Source organism: Apis florea, unplaced genomic scaffold, assembly GCF_048593485.1.
Source record: "Apis florea isolate Af1SG1 unplaced genomic scaffold, ASM4859348v1 contig_3081_pilon, whole genome shotgun sequence".
NCBI classification, from domain to species: domain Eukaryota; kingdom Metazoa; phylum Arthropoda; class Insecta; order Hymenoptera; family Apidae; genus Apis; species Apis florea.
In genome coordinates, this window is record NW_028256703.1 from 4776145 (window position 1) to 4788944 (window position 12800).

General features: G+C 48.3%; 1 protein-coding gene across 14 annotated transcripts in view; it reads right to left on the reverse strand.

Moving 5' to 3' along the window:
- LOC100867106 (daughterless) overlaps positions 1 to 12800 on the reverse strand; it is a 77112-nt gene that overhangs the window by 52201 nt on the left and 12111 nt on the right. For 10 of the 14 annotated variants that reach the window (XM_086909036.1, XM_086909033.1, XM_086909042.1 and 7 more), the window contains exons 3-5: positions 10571 to 10889; positions 10462 to 10490; positions 10293 to 10340 (exon numbers count right to left, since the gene is read on the reverse strand). In XM_086909036.1, the coding sequence (XP_086765162.1) occupies positions 10293 to 10340; positions 10462 to 10490; positions 10571 to 10889 (396 nt within the window). The remainder of the gene's footprint in view (positions 1 to 10292; positions 10341 to 10461; positions 10491 to 10570; positions 10890 to 12800) is intronic. The other 4 variants (XM_086909047.1, XM_086909040.1, XM_086909035.1 and 1 more) reach the window with 3 other exon arrangements.

A 12800-nucleotide genomic window follows, 5' to 3' on the forward strand; every position in this document is an offset into this window, starting at 1 on the left:
CCACCACCGCTTCTTCTTCCTCTGCTCTCGAGATTACCTGTAGATACACTGAGCTGCGTTCCCCGCGAATATCTTTCCAACTGTGTCTTCGACGGCGATCAAACCCCCTCCCCCTCCTCGCCGAACGAGACATAAAAAAGAAGAGTCGAGTTGCGTGGAGTTTTCTCTCTCGCCCAAATGTCTCGCCCAAGAGAGAGAGAGAGAGAGGAGAGAAAATTTCACGATCTGGAAAGAAAGCGGTATGATAACCAAGGCAAGCGGTTTCGCCATTCAGGCAGCAACAAATAATTAGGTAACCTCGCCTGGCCAACTGTGTAAACTGCGGCTCCATCGGCGATCATCGGCCGATGTACGTATGAAGACATCCGAGAGAATACGACGACGACGACGACGACGACGACGACGACGACGACGGAGGGAATACAAGACAAGAAGAAGCGGAGACGAAGGAGACGAGAAAGAGAGGCGGAGAGAGAGTCGTCGACCCGGACGCCTGCCTCCTTCTCCTTCTTCTCTTTCTTCTTCTTCTTGGTCGCGTCGCATGGTCCCCCCGTGGGGGAGGGGGGAGAAAAAAAAAATCATAAGACCGCGGCCGTTGTCGGCTGATGCTCCTTGTCGAGCGTGTTCACGAGGATCCGACAAAAAGCCTCTCGGCAAGAAGACGGAACTCCGTATCTCGTGCCATTCCGAGCGGAGCCGAGGACTCCCGCCGCTCGTCTAATTAAGGTCGATCGTTAGACAACGCGAAAATTGGCCGAGATCGATCGAAATAACAAGAGGAGGGGATCGAGGCGAGGAAAAGACACTCGGACTTTTTTAACGAGGAAAATAAAAAAAGAGTAAAAAAAATCTGAGATTCTGGGTGAAAATTCGTCGTGTATAGAAGAATCAGACTTTTTTTTCGAAACGACATTACGATGTGTGGGGGGGAAAATAAAAGAGTGAAAATTCGGTCGGCCCGTCGTTATATACAACCGGATACAGAAGAAAGAATACGAAGTATATTCTTCATAAAAGTGATTTAATTTCCCCGAATACAACTCGTTCGTTCGTTCGTTCGTTCGTTCGTTCGTTCGTTCGTTCGTTCGTTCTCGTACAACTCGGGCGCGCGAGGGTTGAACGGTTAAAAGGTAATAGTTAATAACAGCGCAGCTGAAAAGGGGGATTCGGTAATCCGGTTCTAATTTCTAAAACAAAGAGAGAGAGAGAGAGCGGGGAGGGAGGGGAAGGTCCGGGATACGGAGCGGAGAAACGAAAAGAGAGAAAGACGAGGAGACAGAGAGAGAGAGAGAGAGAGAGAGAAAGGGAAATATTCTCTCGTTGAGGCAAACCCGAGATCCTGAGTTGGGTGGGTTTCCGAGGCGGGGAAGGGGAGAGGAGGAAGAGGGGGGGGGAGACGGTAAGGGTAGATGTGGAAAGAGGGCTGAAATTGGGGGCGGCCCGAGAGAGGAGGGGAGCGAGGGGGAGAGGGGAGGGGAGAGGGGGGGAGGAGGGGCTGGGTTCCACCCTGGAACACATTAACTGCAGGGCGACGGGGTATATAGAGACGGGTTGGGGGGGAAAGGCGACGCCACTGGCGTAAGCTTCAATGGAATACGTTCGAGAGAGCGGCAAGGAAAAGAGCTTTAATCCGACCTTTCTTGCGAGTCACGCGACGTATGCGCGTATAATACCCCGAGCATTGGCTTTGCTTCGTTTGGCCTACCTTCTCTCTTCAGCTCGGCCGAGGGGTTGAAAAATTATCGAATCGATCCCGACGAGTATCGATCCATCCGCGATAATTCGAAGCGAGAATCGAGCGTGCTTTTTCCTCTTCTTGTTTTCCTTTTTTCCTTTCCAAAGGAGCTGCAAGAATAGCAGAGGCGGATTTAAGCCGCAAAATCTAGAAGAAGAATACTACCCGATACTCGAAGAAGAAGGAAGAAGAAGAAGAATGGATGAAAAAATCCGGATGAATGAGGAAATAAATCTCGATCCTTGTACTCGCGCGTTGCTTATACATACACCCGTTAATTAAGCCGCTAACGAAGGGTCAATTTTCGATAGATTTATGCATCCGGAGAGGAGCGGAGCGCGACGTATAGAGTAAAGAATCGGGGCGCGTGACTAAGCCGCGGGGCTTGGGCCGGGTCGTTAGCGAGCCTCGATATCTAATCTCTCTCTAATTAATTCTTTTTAATTCGTACTCCACTCGGCCGAGCAGTACGAAGCAAGCGGCGGGGACGCAGAAGTGCACAAGTGCGGTCTCTCATTGTGAGATCCCCGAGATTAATCCCGATTAGCCTTAATCGAGGCTGCGCTATAGCGGTGTATCCCTCCCCCTCCCCCCCCCCTCTTCCCCCCTCCCACTCTCTGGATCGATTCGTCCAAATATAGATCGACCTAACGAATCTCGATCGCGAGCCACCGCGCCATGTACTTGCTTACTTGCTTGCTTGCTTACGTATCGGCCGCCACGTCGATCCTCGTTTGCGCGGAGGGAAGAGAAAATACACATAAAACGCTGGGGGGGGGGGAATATATGCGCTTATTATACACGACGGATCAAGCCCGTCTCCCTAAAAAGGAGACGAAAGCCAACCACCATATCGAGAGAGAGAGAGAGAGACGTGTCTCTCCCGAGTCTTTTCCTCGCCATTCTATTCTCCTCTTTTTTTTAACTCTTTCTCTCTCTCTCTCTCTCTCGCGCGCGCGAGCGATGCGATGCGATGCGATGCGAGGCGCGCACGTCTTATCGATCGTTCTCTGCCTCGCGGAGAGAATTTTCATCGAAGGGAGAGAGAGAGAGAGAGAGAGAAAAGAAAAAATGAACGCTCTCTGCTCGATTAACCCTTTATGACTCTCTTCCATCCTCTTCTTCCCTGCAAAATTAACGCTACGCCAACTTCCATCCTCTCGATAATCCCCCCCTCCTGCCCACGTTTGATTAACACGTGGGCAATATTCGAACGGGAGAATACGTAAGAAATACTCGGTCGAGCGCTTTCGTGTCGAAGCGAAAAGAAAAGAAAAAGAGAAAGAGGGAGAGAGAGAGAAAGGGAAAAAGGTGTCGTCGAAAAGGAAAATTGAGGAGTTCCTTCCTTCCTTCCTTCCTTCCTTCCTTCCTTCCTTCCTGCGATGGCTACGCCAATGCGAGACACTGAACGAGGGGTGGCAGGAGCACTAGTAGCGTAGTTAGGGGTGGCTCGGTAGGGATGCTTTAGGGTGAGATTTAGTACCAACCTCCGCCGCTTAGTCTCTACCCATCCTAGGCTACACAGCGCGCCTACCACACCACACCACTCTCACGAGAGCTCCACAACTATGAGTCGATACTCACGATGAGAAATATCAAACTACTGCAAAATATTGTCCCCGAAATTGATCGGTCCCCGAATTTTCCCTCGTCAGCTACCTCGGCCTCGGCAACCGGTCGAGGATCAACGCCGTGACAGGATTAAATCCGACTCGAGGAATCAATTCTCACGGTATCGAGGGTGGCAAAGTTGTGCATGCTCCGAATTATTCCCCCTCCTCCACCGATTGGGATCGGAAGGAGAACCGATCGAAAGGGACGGGTACGATCGAGTTTGATGAATTTAATAACGAAGGATCTAATCGAAGGAAAGAAGAAACGTGCCCTCCTGTTTTCTGAAAGATAGATAGGCGAGATCCAGTAGGAGAGTGACACGATAAATTAGCAGGAGAATTTGGATAGATCTAGGTGACCGAGCGGGGATCGAGTTTTCGTTGCACCCCACGCTTGCTGTTATCTTATATGGCTGTACTTAGGCCGCATTACCCGAATACGGGGACCCAAAATTTCTATTAGTTTCCACGGGAGGAAACCGCTTCACGAGATGGGACCCTCGAGTTCCGTTCGAGGGGAGAAACGAGGGAGAACGTTTCGAGGTCGAATATATATATATATATATATATCTTTCGAAATTTCTCGATTCGTTGCGAACAACGATTCGATGTTAACCCTTTCGCTACGAGAAAAATCGTCAACGTTTATCGGAATTGTTTCGACGATGTTTATATGGAAAAAAAAAAAAGAAAAAAAAAAATTGACGACAGAAACGAAATATCGATGCTCGACGTTTCCAAAGAATCTTATGCAGAGCGATTAAAGTCACTCGTAGTATCGAAAGGGTTAAATTAATCGAACTTTTCCAAAACATGTACACACACTTTTCGTCGCGGCCAGTTGGTTCAACTAGCGGGGATGTTTGGCCAACGTTTTCCCAGCGGTAGTCGTCTCGAGAGTTGGAAAGACAAGTCGAGCCACTCGAAACGAGGGATTGTAGCTCGTTTCGTGAGTAAAGGACTCGAGGGAAGAAGAGAGGAGGAAGAGGATGAGGAGGAGATGGAAGAAGAGCGAGCGAAGGGGAGGGACATGAGTCAAGTAAACTCGAGAACGGCGGTCTCTTTCATCCCCGAAACTTCAAAAGCTGGAAGAGTAGCGCCATATGCCACCCTTCGAAAACCTCTTCCCTGTTTCTTTTTCCTTTTCTTCCTCCTTCCCTCCTTCGCGATAATAAAATTCTAATCAGATAGTTTTCGTTGGACACCTACGTTGGGGGGCGGGACACGCGTGAAATATATACGAAACGAGGATCAATCTCGAATAATATCGACGTAGAAAGAAAGAAACGGGAACGATCCTCGAAAATCCAACTTCAATTACCATAAATCGATGCTAGCGTTAACCACAACTTTGGGAATGGACTTTGGGAAGCGTAATAAGATAAAAAAGATTTGTTCCTTCTCCAACGGTAGGAGGAAGCGATCACCATTTTCAAAACGTTATCTTCTATGCTTCCAACGAATTAATCTCGCTCGAAACGAGACGAGAGATTTCGAAAAAGGAAATGCGCCTATCCGAGGCTGTGACGTTACTTACAACAACCTATCTTCCAACCTATCTTCATCCGATCGAGGAGCTCCGAGAAATTCGATTTTTTCCCCGCCTTACTCGCGCATAATCTTCGTGTCTTCGTATCGAAAGAACAGAAAAAAAAAAAACAAGTTTTGCTCGGCGAAATAACGGATTCATCCCCGTCGGGATATCGGTATTCGAATACGTTAATTCCGAATCCGGTTAGTATCCTAAAAGCAATCTACAGCGTGAATACGGAAAGGGGGAAGTTTTCGCCAAGCGTTATAACCACCACCCCCCGACAAATCATCGTGAGCCGAGGGGTAAACGGTGACGCGGCGAAGGAGCGAACCCCCGAATTTCACAGGCCGGTAGGCCGCAAATGAAGCACACTTGGGTGGTGCTCGATTTAGCTCGTATCATCCCACATCCTCGGCCATACGGATGTACGTACGCATCGTGCAAACACTGCCGCCGCTCACGGCAAACACATACACGCACGTACACGCGTGTAATTTCAACGAATTATAGATACACGCTGGGAGGAACACGGTCCCCTAGATCCTCTCGGAATCTGGCACAATTGTCCACCAACGACAGACCCAACGATAGAAATAATCGTTAACGAATAAAACGCGTGTACGCACGTGACCGCACGTTTCACGTGCTCGAACACGGGGCGGAAATGGCCACCCTCTCGAAAACCTTCCCGCTCTTACGCAATCGACCACCCTGTTTATTTTCGATCGGTAAAAAAGTGCCTCGTAGGTGCACAACCCCGTTAAATGCCCCCCCACCCTCGTGGATCCGTTTCATCGGGATTGATATGTTAATTGCCGCGTTCTCCAATTTAATCCCCCATGAAAACTATCCGTCCAAGTGGATTCCACTTCGCAGAAGCCCCCTCGGTGGTGGCACGTGACCCCCTGGGATACGGGGCGATACCGGCCACTCGAAACCTCGTCCAAGGTAACGCGGATTGATCGCGTCCATCCACCGAGATATCTCCGGATATCCACGCTTTTCGACCGTATTTCCCCCCGCTATCTCGCCCGTGTAATTGCGCCCCTTCCTTCCCCTTTGTCCTCGAAAGGGAGGACAGAACAATCGGTCTCGAATTTTTCGGCTCGTGGGTATTTGAAATTCAACGAGAGGGAAGGTTTCACAATTTTGGCGGTGGAAAATCGTGCGGCCGTGTTCCGGTAATTATTATTGATACATCCCCGGTAATAATCTCGACGACCCAATTAATACTATCGACATACCGATAGGCGCAGTTGCGATACACCAGCCAATAATTTATCGCGATAATCCCACAATGACCGTAAACTATCGCTCACGCGTGCATTTTCGGCCGATCGGCCGCCAGATAGATACGTGTGTCTTCCACGAGCGTGCCTCGCCCGCCAATCCCGATAAACCTTTATTTTCCTCCATCGAATTCAAACTTCCTCTCGAACAATTTTCCGAGATGAAAAAATAATTCTCCTCTTTTTATTATCAACGAATCTCCCCTCGATGTAGCGACGAATTAAAGCGGCGGGTGGAAACAATGGGTATCGCTTCGAAAATATGTGTACAGATCATATCTCTCTCTCTCTCTCTCCCTCCCCTCTATCCGCGCCGATACCGACTCCCCTCCTCCACGACCGCTTCATCGTCCTCCCCTCGCCGGGCGGTTTACCCGGGTTGTAAGTCGACAACTCACTCCCCTGTGTACTCTGTGCACACGGTGCAACGGCGAGTTTGCACGCCACCGAGAGAGAGAGAGAGAGAAAGGATAAATGCGACAGACTCCTCGAGTCTTGCTCCAATTGATATCGTTGCCAATTGGAGGAAAGTGGTATCCGAGAAGAAAAGGAGAGAGTGGAAGGGAGATAGACTACTTTTGAGAGAGATTTACGAGGTCTGCTCTGTTCGAACGAGTATGGTGAAACGAGTATGTGGAAAATGGAGAGAGGAGGAGAGAGACAATGGGGAAGTGAAAAATCGTATCGTACGGTTCCTTTGCGCTGCCACTTTGCGCGAACAGATAAAGAGGTGCATTTGCGTAATCGGACACTTTCGACTTACGAGCCGAATATCCGCGAAATATCCAACAACAATAGTCGGTGGTGAATGAAAAATTTCCGTCTAACATATTTCCGTCGATCGGAGAAATAGATCGAATTCGAGAAAGAGAGAATCGAACGGAGCAAAGGAAGGAGCAAAGTTGGAACAAAAGGCGCGACGAGGTGAAACAGGGTGCGGTAAGCAAGCAAGGAGGAGAGCAAAGTGGCGGAAAGAGGGAGGCAAGGGAAGGATGGAGAAGGAGAGTGGAAGCCAAAGAGCAGCGCTGGCTCGTGTGCTACCAGCAACAGGTGCCCGTCAAACAAACGTTCAACGTCTCTAACCGCCTCTCACTCTCTCTCTCTCTCCCGCTGACCTTCCTCCTCCCCCTCCCTTTTTCCTTTCTTCCTCCTTCCCTTCTTTCCCTAGCCTCGCACGCGATTCCTGGTAATTGATTCGTCGACGAGACAAACCCGTGTCCAATCCACGGAGAATCGACCCATCTCGACACCATCGAATTCGCTAGTGAAACGATTAATAAGATAAGTTGTCCGCTCTCGATATCCTCGTTTCTCTCGAGAAAAAGAATAAAAGAGAGATTTCCCTCCTTCTCGGAAAATTATCGAAAATAACTTCGATCGAGTATCTCTCGAGTTCCACAGTCGTAACAGTCGGTCGGATAAAGGGACGACGAATATGGAAAATTGTTACTCGAGGAGGGTTTCGAATGGAAATCGAAGCTATTAAATAACGCGATCGAGCAACTTACGTTAAGGAGGAAAGCGGATCAAAGGGAGAAGTTGGTATTTTCGGTATTACGAAACGGCGCAAAAATAGCACGGGATATCGCGACGCAATTAAAATCGCGAAGGGAGAAGAACGTGGATGCGGTTTAATTTTCTCGAGGAGAAAAACACCTGCAAACTCGCCTCGACTTCGAGTTACCAATTTGTCCGTCAATCAATGGCCGCAATCGGGGACACCGCGAACGACAAAGAGGAAAAATTCAATTTTTCTCGTCCCGTTTCCGAAAGGAGAAGAACAACCGTTCGTCTCGAAAACTACTCCAAGAGCGAGCAGAGGAGGAGTATAATCGGAACGAAAGATGCTCGACTATCGGTTGTTCGAAATTCCTCGAGGTCGTGAATTAGGCCGTAGCGCGAGCCATCGAGGCAAACTGGAAGGGCTCCACGGTCTGGCGACCGTAGCAGCACGCGACACCATATGGTCTCTCCCTATGCACAAAACACGCCTTCCTCCGCCACCGTTCCGCTCCGAGGCTCGACCAGATCTTAACCGAAATGTATCCACCACGGCTTCTTATCCTTCTTCAAACGAGAGGAATAAAAAAAGAAAAGTCGAAGGAAAAAAGAATCGAAGGAGGAGAGGCGACTCGCTGCGTGGACAATTCGAAGGGGAAAAAAGAAGAAGGAGGAGGAGGAGGAGAAGGGGATGCGGTGGTGAAACTGGACGATAAGTGAAACTCCCAGAGGAGGGAACGGGAACACGGGTTACGGCACCCTCGAGGACACTAGAACGCTCATATCCTAATAGAAACGTAATCGCGTAGTCCTGCACGCTGAATAAATTATTAGCAGGCTTACGGTATGGTGCAGGCCGAGGGTTCGCGCAACACACACCATATCGGCTGGATTAACGACGATCCGCACCGTGGGACAGTCGAGGATTTATTCGGCCGTGACTCTCCACGCTTATTTATTATTATTATTTTGGCCCCGTTATCCATTATTGGCTGCCCAATTTTTCACCCCGCCTCGAAAGTAATCGCGATATCGATTGCAGCGATGATGCATTAAGGATTAAAGAGCCGCGGACAATGCGTCGTAATCGAGGACGTTGGACGACGCGCGTGTCGAGAGGATCGAAAGAGAGTTGTTAATTGCTCGCGTTGATTTTTTTACGCGAGATTCGAATATCGAGTGTAACGTTATACCAATGGATAGACGTGATTAAGAATATCGACGAGAAAGAAAACGAGTAGCGAGGATTAATCTTATCGAGAGCTCGGCCGAAATCTACCGAGTTATCGATTGTTAATTTCCAGGGAAACGTACAATCGCGCGATACTTTTAATCGCGAGAATTACAGATATTTCGAGCAATTATTATTACCACGGTTCGATGGGGAAACGTTCGTGGGGAGAACAACAACAAACGAATTACATCTCGAAGGAATAATCCGTTCGGTCGAAAAATCGGTTCGAAATCGTCGGAAAGTCGATTTTCGGCGATTGGAGGAGATAATCGGGACGAATCGAGGGAGAGCGCGAAAACCACGACCCTTTTCCCTCTTCCCTCGCCGACGTATTTATCCCCGTTTTGCCGGGTAATTGGTAGGTTTATCGACGACGTGGCTGGAATCGAGTAAAAATCCCTGATCGACATCGAATCGAAAGAGAAACGAAATTATAAACCTTTCGAAAAAAAATCCCTCCCAGATTTATCACACCCCTCGATAAATCATTTAACTTAAGGACGCAAGGAAGGAGAATTTAAACAGGTGCGAGAGTGTATTTGATTATCGAGAAGCGATTCGTTTTTTAGCCTCTTTTCCTCCGCCACTCGAGGAAGGGAGTCACGAACGCGGGACGACAAATATTTAACGTTCCTCCTATCGATCGATATTATATTCCATTTACCCCGCGCCTCTTCCTCCGCGTTTTCGAGGCTAACTATCCAAACATTTCCCCACCGCGATGGGGCTTCGATCCAATTGTCGTCGACGAATCGTTCGAGAATGCGAAAAAAATCTCCCCTCTTTCTAACACATCCCCCTCTCCTACTACCCCCATTCCCAACTCCTCGAAACGATTCATTCGTGAAATTCATTAACGAGGAGTTAATTGAACGGCGACGACGATTGTCGAGCGAGATAAATAATAATCGGTGAGGAGAAAGCGGAGAACGGCCATTTCGATGGATAGTTTAAAAAAAAAAAAAAAAAAAAAAACGAGGGAAGGCGTGGACGTGGCCATCGTTGATCACAGAGGAACAGACTCCAAGTTTTAACTCGAGCTTGACTCTTGGTAAAATCATTATACTCTATAACCCAGCTCGTAAAGATTACGATCGGGAGCGTTCCCTGAGATCATCCACGAGTTTCGCCTCGAGAAACGAGAGAGAGAGAGAGAGAGGAGAGAGAGAAAGGAAAAAAAAAGAAAAGAAAAAAGAGAGAAGAAGCGTAATTTACGAGCTAACCTAATTCCATCGTTTTTCCGTCGGTGGCTTTTATCAATCGCGCCGCTGAACTCATATGGGTCCCGATACGTTCGAAGCCCCATTATCGAATCCCGATGTAGGGACAGGAAACACATTTACTATCGACTGGCATGCGTTTATCGAATCTTTTTCGAGTCACTCACCCAATGCTGCGTTGTTACGACTTCGCCATCCGTTCCGTCAAGGGCCTGCTAAAAAGATAAAAAAAAAAAAAAAAAAAAAAAAAAAAAACGAAAGTACGAGATCAATTTTTCTCTCCGGAGCACAAGGGAGACAAAAGAAAGGGGGAAAAAAGAAAAATACGATACTTACGTCCTTCTTCCTCTTTACGGTTCCCGCGCCTGAAACAATCGAACGAAAAAAGAACAATCTCAATTGTCGAAATTCAAAAAACCCTCTCCACGATTAACGGAACACGTACACGGAGATGATAGATGGGAAGAAAACTGACCGGCTGTCGAATTCGGTAACCGTGCTCCGTTGGTGCCGGTGGGCGCCGCGGGGTTGGCAGTAGGGGTAGGCGTCCCGACGGAAGGCGGTACCCCTCGGCTCCCGAACGGGAAGTAAGGGGAGTCCGGGGAATAAGTGGCGCCCTCCACACCTCCGCCGGCCCCGCTACTCCCACCACCCCCGTTTCCACCGCCGCCTCCGCCGCCGCCGCCTCCTCCGCCACCTCCACCTCCCCCTGGCCCACCGCCTGGCCCTCCCGCTGTCGGCCCGAAACTTCCTCCGCCATACGCCTGCAAAACATTTCCAAACATTTTTCTCCTATCACCACGATTAACCCTTTCGCTCTGCATAACATGCTATTGAGATACGGTCGACTATAGTCGCTCTGCACGAGATGCCGCTGAGATACGATCGACTATAGTCGCTCTGCATGAGATGCCATTGAGATACTACGAGCGACTATAATCATTCTGCATAAGGGCGATTATAGTCGCTCTGCATAAGATGCCATTGAGATATTACGGGCGACTATAATCGCTCTGCATGAGATGCCATTGAGATACTACGAGCGACTATAATCATTCTGCATAAGGGCGACTATAGTCGCTCTGCACAAGATGCCACTGAGATACGGTCGACTATAATCGCTCTGCATGAGATGCCATTGAGATATTACGGTTGACTATAATTGCTCTGCATAAGATGTCACTAAGATACTACGGGCGACTATAGTCGCTCTGCATACGGGCGACTATAGTCATTCTGCATACAGGCGACTGTAGTCGCTCTGCATAAAGTATCATCACGCTCTGCATAAGATGGCACTGAGATACGGCCGATTATAGTCGTTCTGTATAAGATGTCACTAAGATATTACGGGCGACTATAGTCACTCTGCATGAGATGTCACTAAGATACTACGGGCGACTATAGTCGCTCTGCATACGGGCGACTATAGTCACTCTGCATACAGGCGACTGTAGTCGCTCTGCATAAAGTATCAATGAGATATCACGGGCAACTATATTCTGCACAAGATGCCATTGAGGTACGAGCGATTATAGTTGCTCTGGATAAGATGCCACTGAGATACGGACGACTGTATATGTATGTCGTTCTGCATAAGGACGATTATAGTCGCTCTGCATAAGATGGCACTGAGATACGGCCGATTATAGTCGTTCTGTATAAGATGTCACTAAGATATTACGGGCGACTATAGTCACTCTACATGAGATGTCACTAAGATACGGGCGACTATAGTCGCTCTGCTTAAGGACGATTATAGTCGCTCTGCTTAAGGACGATTATAGTCGCTCTGCTTAAGGACGATTATAGTCGCTCTGCTTAAGGACGATTATAGTTGCTCTGCTTAAGGACGATTATAGTCGCTCTGCTTAAGGACGACTATAGTCGCTCTGCTTAAGGACGACTATAGTCGCTCTGCTTAAGGACGGTTATAGTCGCTCTGCATAAGATGCCATTGAGATATTACGGGCGATTGTACTCTGCACAAAATGAGGTAAAAAATACGAGCGACTATAGTCGCTCTGCATAGGGGCGACTATATTCTGCACAAAATGTCATTGAGGTACTACGAGCGACTATAGTTGCTCTACATAAGGGCGACTATAATCGCTCTGCATCGATATTTCGTTTTTATCGTCAATTTTTTTCCAATAAACACCGTCAAAGCAACTCGAATTACGAGGCGTAAACGCGGCCGCTGACGATCTTTCTCGAGCACAATGCGGCGGAAAAGTTGAGAGAAAAAAAAATATATATTCCCCGAGATCGGATCGATCATCGATCGAACTCGATTATCCAAGTTGAAGGGAGGAGAGAACACGGGGAACAAGGCGGTCGAAGAAGAGAAGGCGATACAACCTCCTATCGAAATCAATACTTCTTATCAGGCACGGCTTAACAACTGCCGATTAGATACTGCTCCCTGGCGCCGTGGAAAAAATCTCTGCTATCTCCGTTTCCTCGTAGAAAACCTTATTGACCACGCGCGCGTTCTTTCTTTTTTCCATTTTTTTCCCTTTTTTTCCCCCCTCTCGCCGATTTTATTACACTGATACCACGTGTAACCCGTGTAATCCGTGTGGTTAATTACGACCGAAGATATCGTCGAGATGAGACAACAAATGAAAGTGTCGCGATAATCTAACGACTTTCGACGAATGCGGGCCGACCTT